Genomic DNA, 18,793 nt, shown 5'->3' with positions numbered 1-18,793 from the left:
GAATGAAATTGAAGATGCAGAAAAAAAAAACTAAACACCTATGGACAACTTTTTTCGACAAAGAAACCAAAAATACAAACTAGAAAATAGCTTCTTCCACAAATGCTATGTATAACCTATACCCAAATAACACTGCATTGCATTACAGAGACACTTGCTCATCTGTGTTCATTACTGTTGTATTAGTAATAGCTAGAAATTAGAAACAGCCTAGATGTCCATCAGCTGGTGCATTTACACATGAAAAAGGTCCATTTACACAACAGAAGATTATTCAGCTGTTAAAAAAGTAAGACATTCAGAGATTCATTGTTTGGGATAGAAGAAAAATCACCCTGAGTGAGTTGACCTGGATCCAAAAAGGCAAATATTATGTTTTCTGTTCTATGTGGATGTTAGTTTTTAAACTTTTAATATGTGTACTACAATCTGAATAACTGCATAGTTTAGTTATAGAATAAGATATTGAGGGAAAGAATGATCTCCCAAGAAAGATGAAATAGAATATAAAGTTATGGAAAGGTTAGAACTGGAAGACTGAATCGGGGAGGGGAATGGAAAAGAGGAGTAGGGGGTATTGGTTTGTGTTTCTTTCTTTCTTTTTTTATTTAGTGTTTAGAAATATTTTTTTTGCCTATTTGCTTTTTACAGAGAGGGAGAAAAAGACTGTAGATGTAGGGACTTAGTGATATAGTGAGGACCTGGGAGAAGTCGGGGGAGAAGGAAGTACGATCAGAATATATTATGCAAAAAATATCAGTAAAAGAGGAGGGTAAGCACAGTTGGAACTATTGGGCCATAGGCAGAAAGAAACCAGCTGGAGGAATGTGGAGGGGTAAGGCTGGAGTCAGTGGGACAAAGGGAATAAACAAGAATAAGGTGCAAATGATACACATTATGAAGAACTCTGATGAAACCTATTTAAAAGTTATAGACACAATTCTATTTGAAATGAATGTCTTATAGACAAAATACAATTGGAACAAATTTTCATTTAACAACATTGACAAAACATTTATTTTGTTGACAAAGGGATGTACCTCATGCATGAACTAATGTTCTGAAAGGTGGTTTATAAGTCCAGTTTATACAGCATTTCAACAAAGAGAGTTAAATTGCTTGGAAACATGTCAAAACAATGGAAAAGGATTTTGAATGCTAAAGTTGGTGAACTGTGTGTTAGCAACTAGGAGTGAAATGATGAGAGACAAGGCTAGAACTTATCATTAGTAAAGCTTTTAGTGTCTGCTGCAGGTGCCTTTAAGTCTTTGGTGATTGTCTTAATTAGGGTTTCTATTGCTGTGATGAAACACCATGACCAAAAGGCAAGTTGGGGAGGAAAAGGTTTATTAGGCTCAGAGTTTAGCATTAGTATGCATCACTGAAAGAAGCCAGGATAGCAGCTCAAAGATGGCACAATCCTGGAGGCAGGAGCTGAGGCAGAGTCCAGGAGGAGTGCTGCTGATTTGCTTCTCCTGTCTTGCTCAGCTTGCCTTCTTATAGAGCGTAGCACCATCATCACCCCGGGGATGGCACTACCCACCACGGCTGGGACCTCCAGCACCGATCACTAATTGAGAAAATGCCTCCCAGCTGGATCTCATAGAGGCATTTTCTCAACAGAGGCTCCTTTCTCCCCGATGACTCTAGCTTGTGTCAAGTTGACCCACAAAACACCAACCAGTACAATGACTAATCATGTATTAGAAAATATTTGTAATTTGTCTATTTTATTTGAATTGATGTATGTATTTATTTACGCATGAATAATTTAAATAATTCTGTAAAAAAGACTGTACAGATGTTTGAAGTTGAACTGAATACATCTTACCTTATGATATACCCAGGAGCCTATGGATGCCAGATAGTGGTATGTGCTGGTTTGTACAGAAATAGTCCTCATAGATTCCCGTGTTTGAATACTTGATTCTCATTGTGGTGAAACTGTTGAGAAGGATTGGGAGTTCTGGCCTTGTTAGAAGAGGTGTGTCACTGGGGATATGCTTTGAGGTTTCCAATAATGCTGCCATTTCCAGGGTACCTCTCTCTGGCTCCTGCTTGTGGCTCAAGGTATCGGCTCCCAGCTGTTCCTTCCACCATTCCTTTGCTCTGCCATCATGGACTCTTACCCTCTAAAACCATAAGCCAATTAAACACTTTCTTTTTAGGTGATCTTGGTCATGGTGTTTTATCACAGCAATAGAAAAGTACCTAATACACTTGGTAAATTTTCTTTCTTGCAGTTTTATAATATGAGAGAATACATTGAAAAATTCATGGAAGGTGAATAATTTTTACGGTGTTATTAGGGATGAGTAATGTTAGTAATGCCATAACCTTTACCTTAAAGTCGTAAAGATTCTCGAAGCAGGATGGAAAATTAAGTTTGCTTTGTGAAAAGTAGTGGCTAGTTCAAAATTACTCCCTGTGAGAATCAAGTAAGTCAAATGTATGAGCGTATGAGCGCATTCTTATTCAAAAACCATAGTGGTATTCCATGATTTGGTTAATAACTCAACTCCATGCTAATTCCTGCTTTATAATTTACATTCGTCTCAGCAGAACATATATCTGAATATCAGTGTGTTTCTAGATGAATATTTCTCATAGGACTCATTGTGGGGGTAAAAATTAGAACAAATAATATTTGCAATGAATTGACATAAGATTTCAAAAATGTTAATAATGATTACTTATGTGAGTATTACAAAAAATCTGAGAAAAATTTAAAGTCTATAAGATTCACTACTGTGAATGTTTCTAGGTAAAATCTGATAGAGTATTGGAACAGAAGCCAATCACACAGGTCTGTTTATAAAACTATTAGAAACAAAACAATAAAATGTATAATATGAAATACAAAAAAACCAAAAAAAAAACCCAAAATTACTCCCTGTATAAAACAATGTTCTTTTTGCCTTTTAGACTTTCAAAGAAGGATACAAAGTTGATACTTAGTTACATAACATTTTTATTTTGTTGAATAAGTTTATAAAAGTTTATCATAAATCCATTTTCCATCTAATTTAGTTACTAGCTAATAGCTAATATTATATTAATTATGAAGCTAGTGTGCTGTGACACTTGTTAAATGATTTGAAAAGGTTATGTAATATCGTAATGGAAAAATACAACAATCAGAGTGAACTATTCTTTCATTTCCCTCTAGCACAAATACATTCTCATCGAAAGAGCTCTCCTGCCTGAGAGCCCGTGGAGAAAGAACTTCCCCTGTTGCAGGAGGGGAGGTGGTGGGATTGAACTAGGACTTGGTGCATGGTAAACTTATACCCACCTCTGAGTTGCTCCACTTCCCAAGACAAAACTGCTCCAAGACACATTCTTTATTCAGAAACTTATTCTAAGTATATATATAAAAAAACCTTGCACAGTTTGTTGTTTTGGCTAAATAAGATTCCAGATAGTAGGCTATTACCATTTTATTCAAAACTTTGTAGTTTTTAAGTTTGAACTATGACCTAAGTATCAGACTTGGACAAAATCCACCTTATTATTTGATACTTTTTTTTTCTCTTACAGATTGAATTGCAAAATACAAATTCTGGAGAAAAGTTTTATATTCCTGTTCAACGATGGTTGGCACAAGAGCAGGAGGATGGCGAGATCTGCCGAGAATTCCCAATTTTAAGTAAAGGACAACCTGTCCTTCCAGGTAAGGAGGAGTGAAGTTCAGGGAAAAGCAACCTGCTCAAATGTGGAACAACAAGGAACTCAATAAATCCGTGTTGAATAAGTGATTGAATGAGTGATTAATATGGTTAATGTTTAAATCAATTATTGTTGCTCTTATGAAAAATGCATGCAAATGTTCTTAAATTGTTTTATATATCAGTGTTCAGTAATATGTTCATATTGCAGTTAGTCCTATTGGAAGGTCGACTGAAATGCCACTTAATGAAAATAAGATTGATAGAAGATAATACTCAACATCTTCTAGAGCAGTGGTTCTCAGCTTTCTTAATATTGTGACCCTTTAATACAGTTTCTCATATTAAGGTGACCCCCTGACTATAAAATTATTTTGTTACTACTTCATAACTGTTATTTTGCTACTGTTATGAAATGTAATGTAAATATTTTGGAGATGGAGGCTTTCTAAGGGGGTTGTGACTCACAGCAATAGAACTAAGTGAATAGAATAGTGGGTTTGTTCTCCTGTCTCGCACAGCCTATACCCAGTAATATACCTAGTATAGTCTTGGTGTTCAGTAGTGGCTGCCTTCACACTGGAGAGACCAAGAACAGGTAACTCTCTCAATCTACCAGGCTGAATGCTTCTGCTGTCCCTCTCTGGCACTGCAGGCCTGAGGAGTTCTAACCAGGCACTGGTGTTCAGTCTATGCTGGAGGCCTACAGAAATTATATTTTATTATTAATGAAACAATGTAGCAGCAGAGGCAGCAATAAGAGTATAGCGTAGTTGAACTCATCAACAGGGTGGTTGAACTTGCCAGGGAAGTGCTAAGGCAAACAGGAGAAGAACAAAGTTTTCCTGTTGGTCTCTTTTATAAGGCTCTTCCTATTTTATGTAACATTGATTAAGAAAATCCATTAATCTACAAAGCAAAGGAAATTATAAGCTGAGTAAAAATGGAGCCTACAAAATAATAATCATTTTCATTCATACATTTGAGAGAGAATTAATATTCAGATTATAAAAGAAAACTTAAGAATCAAGGAAACAAGCAACCTAAGAAAAAAGTTATGAATCTGAATAAAGAGTATTCATCAGAACAAATAAAAATGGCTAACAAACATCTTTATTGTGTTTAATGTTTTTAGTAAACAAGGACATACAAATTAAAATACTCCATAATCTTACCACAGTCAGAATTGCTAACACCCATAAAACAATGAACAACAAAGGCTGATGAGGATACAATGTAGGCAGAGGCTGCTTGCTTGTTTCCCTGCCGCCCAGACCCCAAATAATCACACAGTGTAGCATCCGGGATACTACGTGTACTACAGTACTATGCCTATAGTGCAGTGTCTACACTACGAGATGTTTCGAGTTCATGAGTCAGGCTAGGGCCGGAAGATTTAAACACATAAAGACATACAGAGACACAGGGCATCCTTGAAACAAGAATGCCCGCTTTATTGTGCTCAGGGGCAGCTTATGTAGTGAAAAATCCCCAGCACTCAGGATTTTTCAGCTGCAAGCCACCAGAAACCACTCCCTTGCCATCAGCGTCTCGTGCTCTGGGCAGCTGCAGGCTGTTCAGAGCAGAGGAAAACAAGTTTTTTACAGGAAATTCAGGGTCTGGTGGCCTGCAGTCCCCAAAACACAGAAACTATATTAATTACAATACCGTTTGGCTAATGACTCTAGCATATTACTAGCTAGCTCTTACACCTTGAATTAATCCTTTTCTATTATTTTATATTTTACCATGAGGCTCATGGTTTACTGGTAAGTTTCCCAAGCATCTGTCTCCTTTGGAGGCTACATGGCATCTCCTTGACTTCGCCCTCTTTTCTCCTCTATCTCTGCTTGGAATTTCCACCTTGCTCTATTCTGCCCTGCCAGAGACCCAAAGAAGCTTCTTTATTAACCAATGGTAACAAAGCACATTCACAGCATCCAGAGAGGAATCCCACATCAATACAGGGGAAGGATTATTATACCCTGGTATAGCTGCTATGGGAATACATATAGCGAAAACTCAAAAGGTAAAAATAGACCTACCATCTGACCCAGATATAACACTCCTTCACATTTATCAAAAGACTCATATCCTACTGCAGAACTCTTGCTTAGAATATTCTTTGCAGTTCTATTCGCAATAGCCAGGAAAGGGACACAGCCTAGACATCCTTTAACTGATGAATGGATGATAAAAAGGTGCATATGCACAATGGAATTCTATTTAGTTAGATAGATAGAAAAATTAAGTCATGAAATTTGCAGGTATATGGATTGAATTAGCTTGAATATAAAAAAATATACTGAGTGAGGCAATTGAGACTCAGAAAAACAAAAGCTTCATGTATCATTTGTGGATCCTAGTTATGAATATTTAGATTGAGCATGTAATCTGAGGTAACTACAGAAGCCAGATAGTAAAAGGGACTTATGGGAAAGGGATGGAGGACATTTGACTAGAAGCTTAGTAGGACATGGGTGCTATAGAGGGAAAGGAGGGAAAACAGGAGGAGGAGACCTAAATGGAGAGGAGAGTTGGAGCATAATATAGAGCAAAAATGAGGATGGAGATATAAATTTAAAGGTGTTTGTAAAAACTATAGGGGAACATTACTTTATAAACTCAAAATAATCTTACCTCACAAGAGCCATAGACTATCTAACTGAAACTCTGGTGCCAGATCTGGAGACATTCTTTTGAATCCTTGGCCAAGAGGGGCCAAGAAAACCCCAAACAGTACAAGCTGGCATTGTTGCCACAATTATTAGAACTTCAAGGTAAGACCCTGTTGCTGTGTCTTACGATATACTTCAGACATAGGACATGGAGGATCTGAGCTCAAACTTATGCCTACATATTAACATATTTTTATCTGTATTCTCTTCGAGTAGTTTCAAAGTTTACAGTTTTACCTTAATTAATTTGGAATAGAAAGATGAAGATCTAGTTTAACCTTTCTGCATGTGTATATATAGTTTTCTCAGCAGCAGCTGATGGCTGTAGCTCCATGGATTTATTCTTTGTTTCCACTCTTCTGTTCTGTTCCATTCTATTGCTCTAAACATTGATTTTTGTACCAGTACCATGCTGCTTTTGTTATTCTGATTTTGGAGTGTGTTTTTTATTTTTGAGACAGAGCAACACAATTCATAATCAGTTACTATTATATATCCAACCTCTCTCTTTTTGTGGTTATTCTGACTATTTGAGGCCCTTTGTATTTATTTGTATTTATCTGCCTTCCTTCCTCCATCCTCCACTCTGTGTGTGTGTGTGTGTGTGTGTGTGTGTGTGTGTCTCCATCTCTCTTTCTTTCATTTTGTTTTTTTGATGTGGAATGTCCTTAAGTATATGTGATCCTTTTCTTGGTTGATGAGTAAAGCCGTTTCAATCAAGGGCTTAGCAGAGTGAAGCCAGGTGGGAAATCCAAACAGACAGAGATAGATAGATAGATAGATAGATAGATAGATAAGGCAGAGTAGAGGAGATGCCATATAGCCACCAAAGAAGAAACCTGCCAGAATATTACCAATAAGCCACAGTCTCATGGTGATACATAGATTAATAGAAATGGGTTAATTTAAGATGTAAAAGCTAGCTAGGAATATGCCTGAGCTATTATCTAAGAGTGTTGTAATTAATATAGTTTCTGTATGATTATTCAGGTCCTTAGCTTTCTCAGAGTCTAGCTTCATGTAGGATGTACTGGTGGCAGACATTTTTTTTTTTGCCACAACTCTGTGGAGTTTCAATGTCCCTGACACTGCCCAGAAGCACGGTGCCGGATGCTCATAAACACCATGTTTGGTGGCAGGGCCTCTTAAAAGAACTTCAAGGTTCTTTCAGCTAAAGTTGAGTCAGAAAGCTTCTCTTAAAGGAGATGCATGTTTGATCTATTAGTGCAGGCTTATTATTAACTTCATCTTGTAACTTAAATTAATCAATAATTCTTGTGTATGAGAAAAGGCTTGGTACCTTTTCTCAGTGAAAATTCATCTTGCTTCTTCTCCATGTGGTTGCTGACTGTGTCTCTGTCTTTCTTCTTCCCAGAATTCTTAGTCTGGTGCTCCTGCCTATAATTCCTTCCTGGCTACTGACCAATCAGCATTTTATTAAACCGATATGAGTGACAAATCTTTACAGTTGTAGAAAAGCATTATCCCACAGTAGGCTAATTTGAAGAATTTTGTATCAATGGTGTTGGCAGAAGAGATCTCAAAACAGCCTTGTGCTGTGTCACATGATTATTAGTGACCAGTCTTATGCAGGTCTATAATGAAAAGAAGCAAGCTAAGCAAGGAAAAATACAGTTTAAGAAGAAAACAGGGAATATTTAAAAGGCCAAAGTGCAAAATCTCTTTGCATACTCCTAGCAATCTCTTAATAGCAATCCCCTGTAAAATCAAAATGAAAAGTAGGATCACATACTTCCAAAATAGAAAGGTAGAGGTCATGAATTCTAAAGGAGAGGAAAGGAGGCATGGTGAAGAAATACTGAACCAAAGTAAGGTCTAAAACCAGCATGGCTAATTCCACACTCTGAGAACACTCACTGGCCTAGCTTTCCTGCCTACCTAAGTTCTGCCTTGCTATAGGTCCAAAAGCAGTTTCTTTATTCATTAATGGTAATCACAGCACACAGAGGGGACTCCCACATCACCTTCCTTCCTTCCTTCCTTCCTTCCTTCCTTCCTTCCTTCCTTCCTTCCTTCCTTCCTTCTTTCCTTCCTTCCTCCTTCCCTTCCTCCCTCCCTCCCTCCCTCCCTCCCTCCCTCCCTCCCTCCCTCCCTCCCTCCCTCCCTTCATTCTTCCCTTCTTCTTTTATTTTTTGAGACAGGATTTCTCTGTATAACAGCCTTGGGTGTACTGGAACTCACTTTGTAGACCAGGCTGGCTTTGAACTCAAGGAGATCCATCTATTTCTGCCTCCTGAGTGCTAGGATTAAAGATGCTCACCAGCATGCACAGAGGATTATTTCTTTTAATGTATGGGGAACATAACAATATTCATAAAATAAGATGTATTACAATAAGACCATGTAATACAAAACAGAACTTTAAAAAGAGATATTTAAATCTGAGCTAACCATTTCAATGCCACCTTATGGACAATACACTCAGAAAAATCAATGTCCACTGTTAGATAAATAGAATTTTTGTATATAACAAAAATAAAGTAGTATGAAATAAGAAAAGTAGTCAGCCCTGCTATATTTGATGAACACCTGTACTCTTTCTGTGACTGCAGGATTATGTGGGAATATTATTTAATCTTTTGAAGGAGCCTTATAGCGTTTAATTCCAGAATATTTTAACAACAGTACACAAGTGCTGAAACTGTTGTTTGTCTTTAGTTTTCTTCCCTCATTTTTTGTAACATTTGTTTCTGTTATGTTCACATTGGCTATCTGAATGGTTGAGTAGTGTTTTATACTGTGTCTTTTCTTTGAATTGGTTCTATATTTATGCTGAGTTTTCATATGCTTCATGATCATTTATTTATTTTATTTGGAGGAATTGTCTATTATTTTTGCAAACTATGAATTTTTTGTCTTATTGTTATTTTGTCAAGTTTCACAGTTCCTTCTATTTTCTGTATACAATCCGCATAATAAATATACAATTTGCAATTGTTTCTCACAATTTTATGGCTTACTTATTCATGCTCTTGATTTTTCCTTTCGCAGTGTGGAATATTTTAAGTTTAATATCCTGTACATGTCTCTGCTTTTGCCTTTGTTGCCTATTATTTTGTTCTCTTGCCTGAAAAATCAATGTGAAATTTGTTCTACCATCCTTTTCTCTGTATTTTTTTTTGCACTTTATTATCTTGGATCTTGTGTGTAGGTCCTCAGTGCATTTTGAGTTATTTTCTGAGTATAATATAAGGGACTAGCTCATTATTTCTCATGTAGATAGCCAGCTCACCAACACCTTTCACTGAAGAAGTTGCCGTCCCCTCTTGTGCAGTTTTCTCATACTTGCTGAAATGACTTGGTGTTGAATTTAAGTGCTGCTGCTGTGCTCTCTATTATTCATTTCTGTCATTTTGTAAAATGCTGTGTTACTTTTTCTCTGTAGCATGTTTTAAAATCAAGAAAATGAACATTTTGTTCTTCAAGGTAGTTTAATTATCTAGAGATAATTAAATCTAGATAATAATGTATTTTATTATGCTTTTTATTTCAATAAATTTTATGCTGAATTTTTATAGTGATTACACTATGTCTTTAGGTTTCCCTGGATCATATAGGCATTTAAATAATATTAATTCCTTCATTTATAAGCATGGACTATCTATCTGTTGGTTCTTACATTGCAGTGATTTTAGCTGTGAATCTTTAGATACATGTGTACATAAATTGGAGTATCTCGTTTAGCCAGGAAACTGGGAAGGGACTTAGGGTATGAGATTTCAAGGAAAAGGGATAGAAGGCAAGGGGGACTAAGGAAAGAAGGAACAATGGAACAAAAAAATGCAGATTGGAGGAAGTAAGTATGTTTCATCGTTTCCAGTGGCAAGTGTTTTGTTGTCTTGGGTGAACTGAGTTTTAAGTATTTCATTCTCTTTGAGACTTGCTATAAATTCACAAGTCACTGACATCAGCACAGACCCTAGAAGGGTCACAGACTCAGACATGGCCTACTTCCACAGTTTGGCTGAAGGGTTTTCTTATGTGGAAAGTTTTTTTTTCTTAAGCAAAAAAGATATTTAAAACAAACATTTCCTACATTAATGGGATAATTATGTGATGCTTGTTGTTAATTATGCTAATGTGTTTCATTGTGTGGATGTTGAATAATAACACTTTCATACCCAGGAGTACACCTAACTTAGTCACAGTATATGTGCTAGGCTTGGAGAGGAGCTCAGCCACGGAAAAATGCAGCACATTCTCACCAGCTTCAGTGTGTGTCCTCTGGTGTTAGAGCTGAGCTGAACGCAGAAGAATCTGCTTAGTTACTGTGGTTGTCATAAAGCTGGCTGGTCTGGTGTCATCATGATGGTCTTTCCAGGAGAATGCAGATCTAGGCTTGCTTTTGAGCTCTCTCTGATGACGAACGGACATTTGAAAAATGAACCAACTATATTGTGTTTTTGTTTCTAAATTTGACTCCTAAGTGAATAATATGTCAATTGGTAAGGACATCTCCAGTTCACTTTTATATTTGTTCTCTCCATTCTTGTGTGCAAAACAAACACTCTTAATTAGAAGGTGGCAGACCACCATTTTTCTGACCTCTCTTTTCTCTCTTCTTCTCTAGGGGTTATCAATATGAGTTGCTTCGTTGCTTTTTATTTTCTTAAGGAAATTTGAAGCATAGAATACAAGCATGTCTTATTTTCCTGATGTGCGGCTTTTTTGTTTTAATTGAAGGTTTTGACAACGCTGTTGCACCTGTCTTATAGTTGCCATGTTCATTTGGTGTGTTTCCCTGTCTTATTTTGCTTGGGAGTTTTCATGATATTCCAAATGTTTTTATGTTTATTCATTATGATCTGTAATCAGTGATCTTCGATGTTATTATTATAATTGTTTTAAGGCATCACAGACTATGTTCATAATCAACAAACTTAATGGGGGCAAATGTGTGTGTGTGTGTGTGTGTATGTGTGTGCACTGCTCAGCTCACAAATCATTTTCCTATCTCCCTATCTTTGGCTTCTCTATTGCCTGAGGTATAACATTATTAAAGCTGGGTCAATTAATAATGCTAGAGTGGCCTCTAAATGTTTGAATCTAAGGCTAAGTGCATGCCTAATTTTAAATAAAAAAGTTAGAAGTGATCAAGTATAGTGAGGGAGGAATGTCAAGGGCCCAGAGAACTTGAAAACAGGCTTTTTGCAACCAGTTAGTCAGACAATGAATGAAAATCTCTTGAAAGAAATTAAAACTGTTGCTACAGTAAACACACAAATGATAGGAACAAACTATCACTAATGTTGTTATAAAGTTTAGTGGTCCCCACAGAGAATCAAATCACCCACAATGCTTTCTTAAGTCATAGCTTAGCCATGACAAAGAGCTTGACTATCTTGAATTTTGTGAATGCTGAAGGAAGAGTGAAGATTTCTGAAGAAAAGTTGGAAGCTACAGAGGTTGTTTTGTTAGGTTTAATAAAAGAAAGTATCTCCCGGTCATGAAGGTATAGTGAAGCAGTTGGCTCTGATGCAGAAGCCTTTGCTAGTTCTCTGGCAGGTCCAGCTGGAAGTGATGAAGACTGTTAGACTGTAATAAAGCTCTCCTGGAAGATGCAGGCAAATCACTTTGTGATAGAAGAAAATGCGGTCAGAGTCTTCCTTATCCAGAGAAAAATCATTATTTGTCTTCAAAACTTCAAAAAACAGACTGATTCTCTTGTTAGGAGATGCATTTTGTAGTAATATGTTCACAACAACTCTTCAGGAGGGCGGGGGGCTGCGTCCCCAGCACCCCGGCTGCCTGGCTAGCTTATGCCCGAAATAACAACATACAAACTGTATTCATTTAATCACTGCTTGGCCCATTTCTATCTAGCCTCTTCTAGGCTAATTCTCACATACTAATTTAGCCCATTTCTAATCATCTGTGTAGTGCCCTAGGTGCGCTTACCAGGAAGATTCTAGCCTATGTCCATCCTGGGTCGGAGCTTCATTGCTTGCGTCTGCCTGGGAGCTGGGAGCATGGTGTCTCTCTGAGGTGTCTGCTCCCGAGAGGAGAGCTGTCGAGTCTGAGCTCACTTCCTCTTCCTCCCAGCGTTCTGTTCTGTTTACTCCTCCCACCTATCTTCTAACCAATGAGGGCCAAGCAGTTTCTTTTTATTTAACCAATGACCTTCCTCCATCATTTCCCCTTTTTCGGTTTAAACAAAAAAAAAAGGCTTTAACTTTAACATAGCAAAATTACACACTGCTCAGAAGAAAATCCTTTCAGAATATTACTGCTCTTGACAATGCTATTGGTCAGCCAATAGCTCTGATGGAGATGTGCAATAAGACTAATGTTTTCATGCCACTATCACAACATACTGTCTGTAGCCCATGGACCAAAGAATTGTTTCTACTTTAAGTCATAAAGTTTAAGAAATACGCTCCATGTGATTGTTGTAGATATTGATTCTTCTGGAAGATCTCAGCAAAACTCCTATAAAGAAGCTACCACTCAAAATGCCATTATGATTATTCACTATTGATAGGAAGAGATTAAAATTCAATGTTAACAGTAGTTTGGAGAAGTTGATTGCAACACTAAAGATTGACTTTCAGAAGTTGGAGACTTCAAAGCAGTCATGGTAGGATTAGCAGGATTAGCTACACAATTCAAGTAGATGTGCTGGGTAGCTTTGTGCCAACTTGACACAAGCTAGAGTTATCTCAAAAAAAGGGCACTTTAAGTGAGAAAATGCTTCCTTTAGATCTGGTTGTAGGGAATTTTCTTAATTAGGGATTAAATTGGGAAGGCCCCGTCCATTGTGGCTGGTGCCCCCCACAGCTGATGGTCCTTGGTTCTACAAGAGAGCAGGCTGAGCAAGCCATGGAGGAAAACCAGTAAGCAGCTCCCCTCCATGGCCTCTGTATCAGCTCCTGCCTCCAGGTTCCTGCCCTGTTTGAGTTTCTGTCCTGACTTTCTTTGATGATGAACAGTAGTGTGGAAGTATAATCCAAATAGAGCATTTACCCTCCAACTTGCCGTTTGGTCATGGTGTTTCATCACAGCAACAGAAACGCTAACTAAGACATTAGATGTGATGTGATCGAATTTCTTGATGCAATCTTAGGACAAAACCTTAAAAAATGAACAATTACCTTTTATGTATAAAAATGGTTTAGTAACAGGAAGTATTCTTAGCGAAGAATTTAGGAACAATAGTCTACAATTTACAAGACTACATTAATATATTTGATATAGCAACATCATGATTTGAGAAGACTACACTTTTGAAAGAAAGTCCAGTGTGGGAAAATTCTGTCAGGTAGTATTATGTGTTACAAAGTCTTTGTCAGAAGGAGAATTAGTCAGTGTTATTATTCTGTTTTAAGACATGGCCACAATTACCCTGCCATGGCTTGGCCACCATTAATGTAAAGCAAGACTCCCCACTGGCAAAAATAGAATGATTGAGAGATGGATAGGTCTGATGATTTTTTGTTTTTTATTTTTCCCAATGATGCTTTTAAAAATTATCACACACACAATTTTAGACTAAATTCCATTAAACAGAACACAATTTTGCTATGAAGATAGCATTTAAAAATGGAATTTACTCTAAAAGTATAATACATTGCCCAGATTGGCCTTGAGGTTCAGGGTTCAGTCTCCTGACTATCTGGGACTACAGGGTTGTGACACTGCTCCTGGTCACTTGTGAATTTAACCTTTATATATACTAGGGAAACAAAGAACTATGTGACTTTAATGCGGCAATCTAGAACTAGACTGCTCATATCTGTCAGGTATAACTTTGACGAGAAGCGTTATTAGTCCACAGAGGGTGATTGCAAAAGTAGCTGTACTCCAAAATAGATATAGATCTTAGCGGTTCCTCCTTCCAAGACCCACCTTTATATGTTTGGCACATGTGAAAAGGTCACTGATGCTCAAGTACCAAGGATGGAACTCAGGTGGGAAACTGGAGGGAAAGAGCACTTGGGACTCTGGCATCCATCTTTCTTGCCTCTGGAGCACCAGGCACGAACATTAGCTCCTTTCCTCTCCCTCAGGTTCAGAGCGTCTGGTCACTTCTCAACACGTTTTTCATTGGTGTCTTCCTTTTCTGGTCTGGTTATGAGACTAGTAAGTGAAATCAAAATTTCACTTTGGAAGGTTTTGACAGTTCTGAAGGTTTTACGTGGCTCTTCTTTAAATATTCTATTCCTCTGCTGCTGAGACTTTCTCATTTGTTCGTTTTGTTTTAAGAACCTTCATAATTATTAGTGAGGGCGTTTGTATGATAGATATTCTAAAGTCCTTGCTATATAATAATACCAGTGTCATCTGGAAGCCATCAGCTGTGAGCCAATGGTGCTGCTACTTCACTGGCCATGTCTCTTTAGCCTCTTTACCCATGACAGCTGCGAGTTTTATGATTGCTAATTGTCTTGAGGAATTTCATACTGTATCTTGGACACTGCAGATATGAGTTTCTGCTCAATAAAATTTATAAAGAATGTTAATAGTTTTGCTTTAGAGTGCAGTTGGCTACATTGGTTAGTTCCAGGTCACAAATTCCAATCTGTCTCTTGTGAACTGTGGTTCAAATATCTATTCAGTTCTTAAAGCCTTTCTAGTTCCCAGATCTTTCTGTTCCTGTGGCTGAAAAGCTTGGGTTTAAGTGTATTGTCCTATGTACTTCCGGTCTCCCTGTGTCTAGAGAAGTAAAAGAAAAATGGGCATTGGAGGTTGATGACTCAGTCTGTTGCAACGTAGCTCCACTAAACAGAACGGAAGTTTCCTCTATTTCAAAATGTAGGCTTCTGGGAGGAAGCACTGGGATTCCAGAGGCTGGGCAATGGGGAGGAGGGTAGAATGTCTTTCCTTTGTCTTTATATTAATAGCTGTAGCCCTTGCTTGTGCAACCAAAACCAGAGTAATTTGAGTCTAAGCTCTCACGCCTCTTGCCAAGTTTCTTCTGCACGGCATCCAGGCTGGGGAACTTTGAAGAAAGAACAATGCCAACCTGTTGCATGGTGCTACTTTAACACTTCGTCTTCTTCCCACGTGCCTCTTCAGCAGGTCACATCAGAATGCCCATGGTTCTGTTGAGCATCCTTGGCTGCATGGCCTGGTGGTACCCAGGTGCCATATTCTGTTACATCTTACCTAAAGTTTGGGTTCTCGATCATATTTATAACCTTGATTTTCAATTATGTCAGTAACTCGTGGCACTTAAAACTTAAATTTATTTTCTTTTATTGTCAGTGACCAAATACGAGGTGTATATTACAACAGGCGAGCTCTGGAATGCAGGAACAATGGCCAATGTCTACCTTTCTATCTATGGGGAGAAAGGAGACACAGGATCCAGGAAACTCTCTAGATCAAAGAGTGCTGTAAAGTTTTTAAGAGGACAAGTAAGTAAACAAAGATCACTTTGTCTGGTTTTAAAAGTATGATTGTGGTAAAAGCATGTGGGATTTGCTGCAGTGGCCAGTCTACACATTTGAATCACACAGTCACTGGTGGTATGCTGGTTACTTTTTGCCATGATGAGACAAACTAAAGATGCTCTGCAAGAGGGAACCCCAACTGAAGAACTGCCCCTAACAGATTTGACTGCGTGCACGTCTGTGGAATATTTTCTTGATTAACGGTTGGTGTGAGGGTGGTTACCTCTGTGCAGGTGGTGCTGGGTTATTCACAAAAACAGCAAGGCAGTGAGCAGCTTGCCTTCATGATTGAAGCCTCTGCTCCTACATGGGGTCCTGCCTGGATTTCCCTCAATGGTAGAGGGTGATGGGGATGTAGAAGTCAAGCAAATCCTTTCTTCCACAGGCTGATTTTGGTTTGAGTGTTCTGTTGTTGTAATGGAAGGAAGTCTAAACATGCAGATGATACTCCTCTTAGGTGGCCTGACTAAAAATTTCAAATAAGAAAAAAAAGGTGGAGGTGAGCGTCACCTGCACTGAGTAGAGATCAGTCTTAAAATTTTCATGTTTTCTTTGCTTTTGTAACCTGGGGGTATACAGTGGGACACTAAGCAAAGCTGAGGGACAGCCATGAACCATAGGACCTATCCAGCCACATATCTGTGGGAGCAACAGATAAGGCTTTTCAGAATACATGTTATTGATCTCAGAAGTTACATAGATTAGATGTTCGTGGTGAGAATCAAAATTAAAATCTACATCTAATCAGAGTTTTTCTCTTACTGATTGCAGATTGATACCTTCTTCCTAGAAGCTGTAAATCTTGGAAATTTATGCAAGATTGTGATAGGCCATGACGGACTCGGCCCAGGTAAGGCTCATTCACAGAGCTCTTATGGATGTCTGCTTCAATTCCATCTATATGAAACTCCGCATGCATCTAAAAACAGTCGGAATATCTTATAGAAAGATAATCTTTAGAGAAGGAAGGGTCTAAAGAAGGAAGGAAAGGAAGATTCTATTACATATTATTGGAATAAAAATATTTTTCCCACATCTCCTACTAAATTGATGTATTTCTCTTCAAAATGGTATAAACTAATTTAGTGGATGCCATACGATCGGCCTGGGATTCCAGAATCTTTTAGAAAGAGGTAATTTGTGAATGTTGTGGATCATGCCCATGATGGAGGCAACCAGAGTATCTCCTGGCAATGATATTTCTTGAAAGGTTTCTCATTGTTCAACGGAGGTGGGTTGAGACACCTGTCTTGACTGCAAGGACTTGACTGTGTTTCCTGCTTCCTTGATTTTAATCCTAGCACTTAGGGAGGCAGAGGCAGGTGGATCTCTGTGAGTTTGTGGCCTGCCTGATCTACAGAGTGAGTTCCAGGACAGCCATAGATATATAGAGAAACCCTGTCTTGAAAAGCAAAAACAAAAAAGCAAAAACAAAAGAGAGAAGAGAGAGAGAGAGAGAGAGAGAGAGAGAGAGAGAGAGAGAGAGAGAGAGAGAAAGAAAGAAAGAAAGAAAGAAAGAAAATGAAATTTATGCCCTGGCAATGCTGAAGCATGCATGGGTAGCCTTTATACAGTGGTTCTTTAGAACTTACCCATATTGGGTTTCATGGTCAAGTTGATGAGGATGACTAACCAGGTCTCTTCCTCAAGAGGGCACAAGATCTCAATACAGATTGTTGTGAGCCACCATGTGGTTGCTGGGAATTGAACTCAGGGCCTTTGGAAGAGCAGGCAGTGCTCTTAACTGCTGAGCCATCTCTCCAGCTCATTCAATATATGTACTCACTCATAAGTGGCTTTTAGCTATAAAGCAAAGAATAACACCCTACAGTCCACAACCCCAGAGAACCTAGACAACAAAGAGGACCCTAAGAGAGACATAGATGGATCTGCCTAGGCAAAAGAAAAAGAGAAGCTCTCCTGAGTATATTGGGAGCACAGGGCATACGAGGAGTTGGAAAGGAAGAGGGTAGGAAGGAAGGGGAGTGGGGAAAATATATAGCTCAATTAAAAACAATAAAGTATAAAAAATATTGAAAATGACAGATCCAATTATGACATGAGTATGATGTAATATGAATATGTAAATAAAACTGGAGTTTATTCATAATCTTATACAGTAGAGTAAAATTCAAGGTGACAATCATTAAAAGGTATAGGAAAGAAAATTTCTATGGACATTCCTGTTAACATTAGTGATTCTCAATGAGGCGTTGATACTAGTGAGACTCTATCTAACAAATGGCATTCAAGTAAATATATGAAGAGTCAAAAAGAAATAAAAAAAATCCCACACAGTAGAACTTTATCATATTTGAAAGTTTGGACAGTTAGTCAGGCACATAATATTACATAAGTTAACAGGAAGTACATTGTAAGCAACTTCTAAAACTCTAGAATTGACAGAGACATCTCGCTGCCTGGACAGTCACCCAAAGTTGTTCTGTACCTTTGGGGCATCCATCTTCAGCCTACAGGCCCATAGTATCTAGCAGATTTTCTTCTGTGTCCTGCAGAATGTCTAGCAGACTTTTTCATGAAGCAGAGACCCAGCTTTGTGCTATCTTGTTAACTTGCAAAGTTGGTATTGCACAATCAATTCCTCATTCCCTTTAAGGCATCTTTCAGACTTCATCAGATAATTTTCTTTCAGTAAATTAGATTTAACACAGAGACCAATAGACAATGTCCAGAGAGTGAGAGACTTTAGAGCACTTAGTGCTAACTGGGATGTCATCATGAAACCCTTTCTCTCTAGGGCAGGTATCTGTGTGAAAGAAGAGATGAAGGAGCTAGAGATGGGGTAGCACTCCAAGAACACTTTGTCTTCCAGACACAACACTGCTGATGCATAGATGAACTCAGAGACCATGACAGTATGTTCAAGATCTGTACAGGTTCAAAGCAGGCAAAAGTCCCAGCACTGAAAGGGGAAGTGGAGACAAAGTTCAACCCGTAACAAGAAGCTATTTGCAATTGATGTCTGCTTGGAAATGAAAATGAGTTTTTTTCCAATGGGCTGTCACTAGATGTC

The 18,793-nt window shown here is 38.1% G+C and overlaps 1 protein-coding gene across 1 annotated transcript in view; it reads left to right on the top strand.

Moving 5' to 3' along the window:
* Rp1 (RP1 axonemal microtubule associated) overlaps nucleotides 1-18,793 on the top strand; it is a 108,331-nt gene that overhangs the window by 23,789 nt on the left and 65,749 nt on the right. The window contains exons 5-7 of the mRNA XM_075968044.1: nucleotides 3,541-3,673; nucleotides 15,572-15,723; nucleotides 16,531-16,609. Of these exons, the coding sequence (XP_075824159.1) occupies nucleotides 3,541-3,673; nucleotides 15,572-15,723; nucleotides 16,531-16,609 (364 nt within the window). The remainder of the gene's footprint in view (nucleotides 1-3,540; nucleotides 3,674-15,571; nucleotides 15,724-16,530; nucleotides 16,610-18,793) is intronic.

The sequence above is a fragment of the Microtus pennsylvanicus genome, chromosome 3 (assembly GCF_037038515.1).
Source record: "Microtus pennsylvanicus isolate mMicPen1 chromosome 3, mMicPen1.hap1, whole genome shotgun sequence".
NCBI classification, from domain to species: domain Eukaryota; kingdom Metazoa; phylum Chordata; class Mammalia; order Rodentia; family Cricetidae; genus Microtus; species Microtus pennsylvanicus.
Note: the sequence above shows the minus strand (reverse complement) of the source record. Positions and strands in the feature narration are given on the sequence as shown.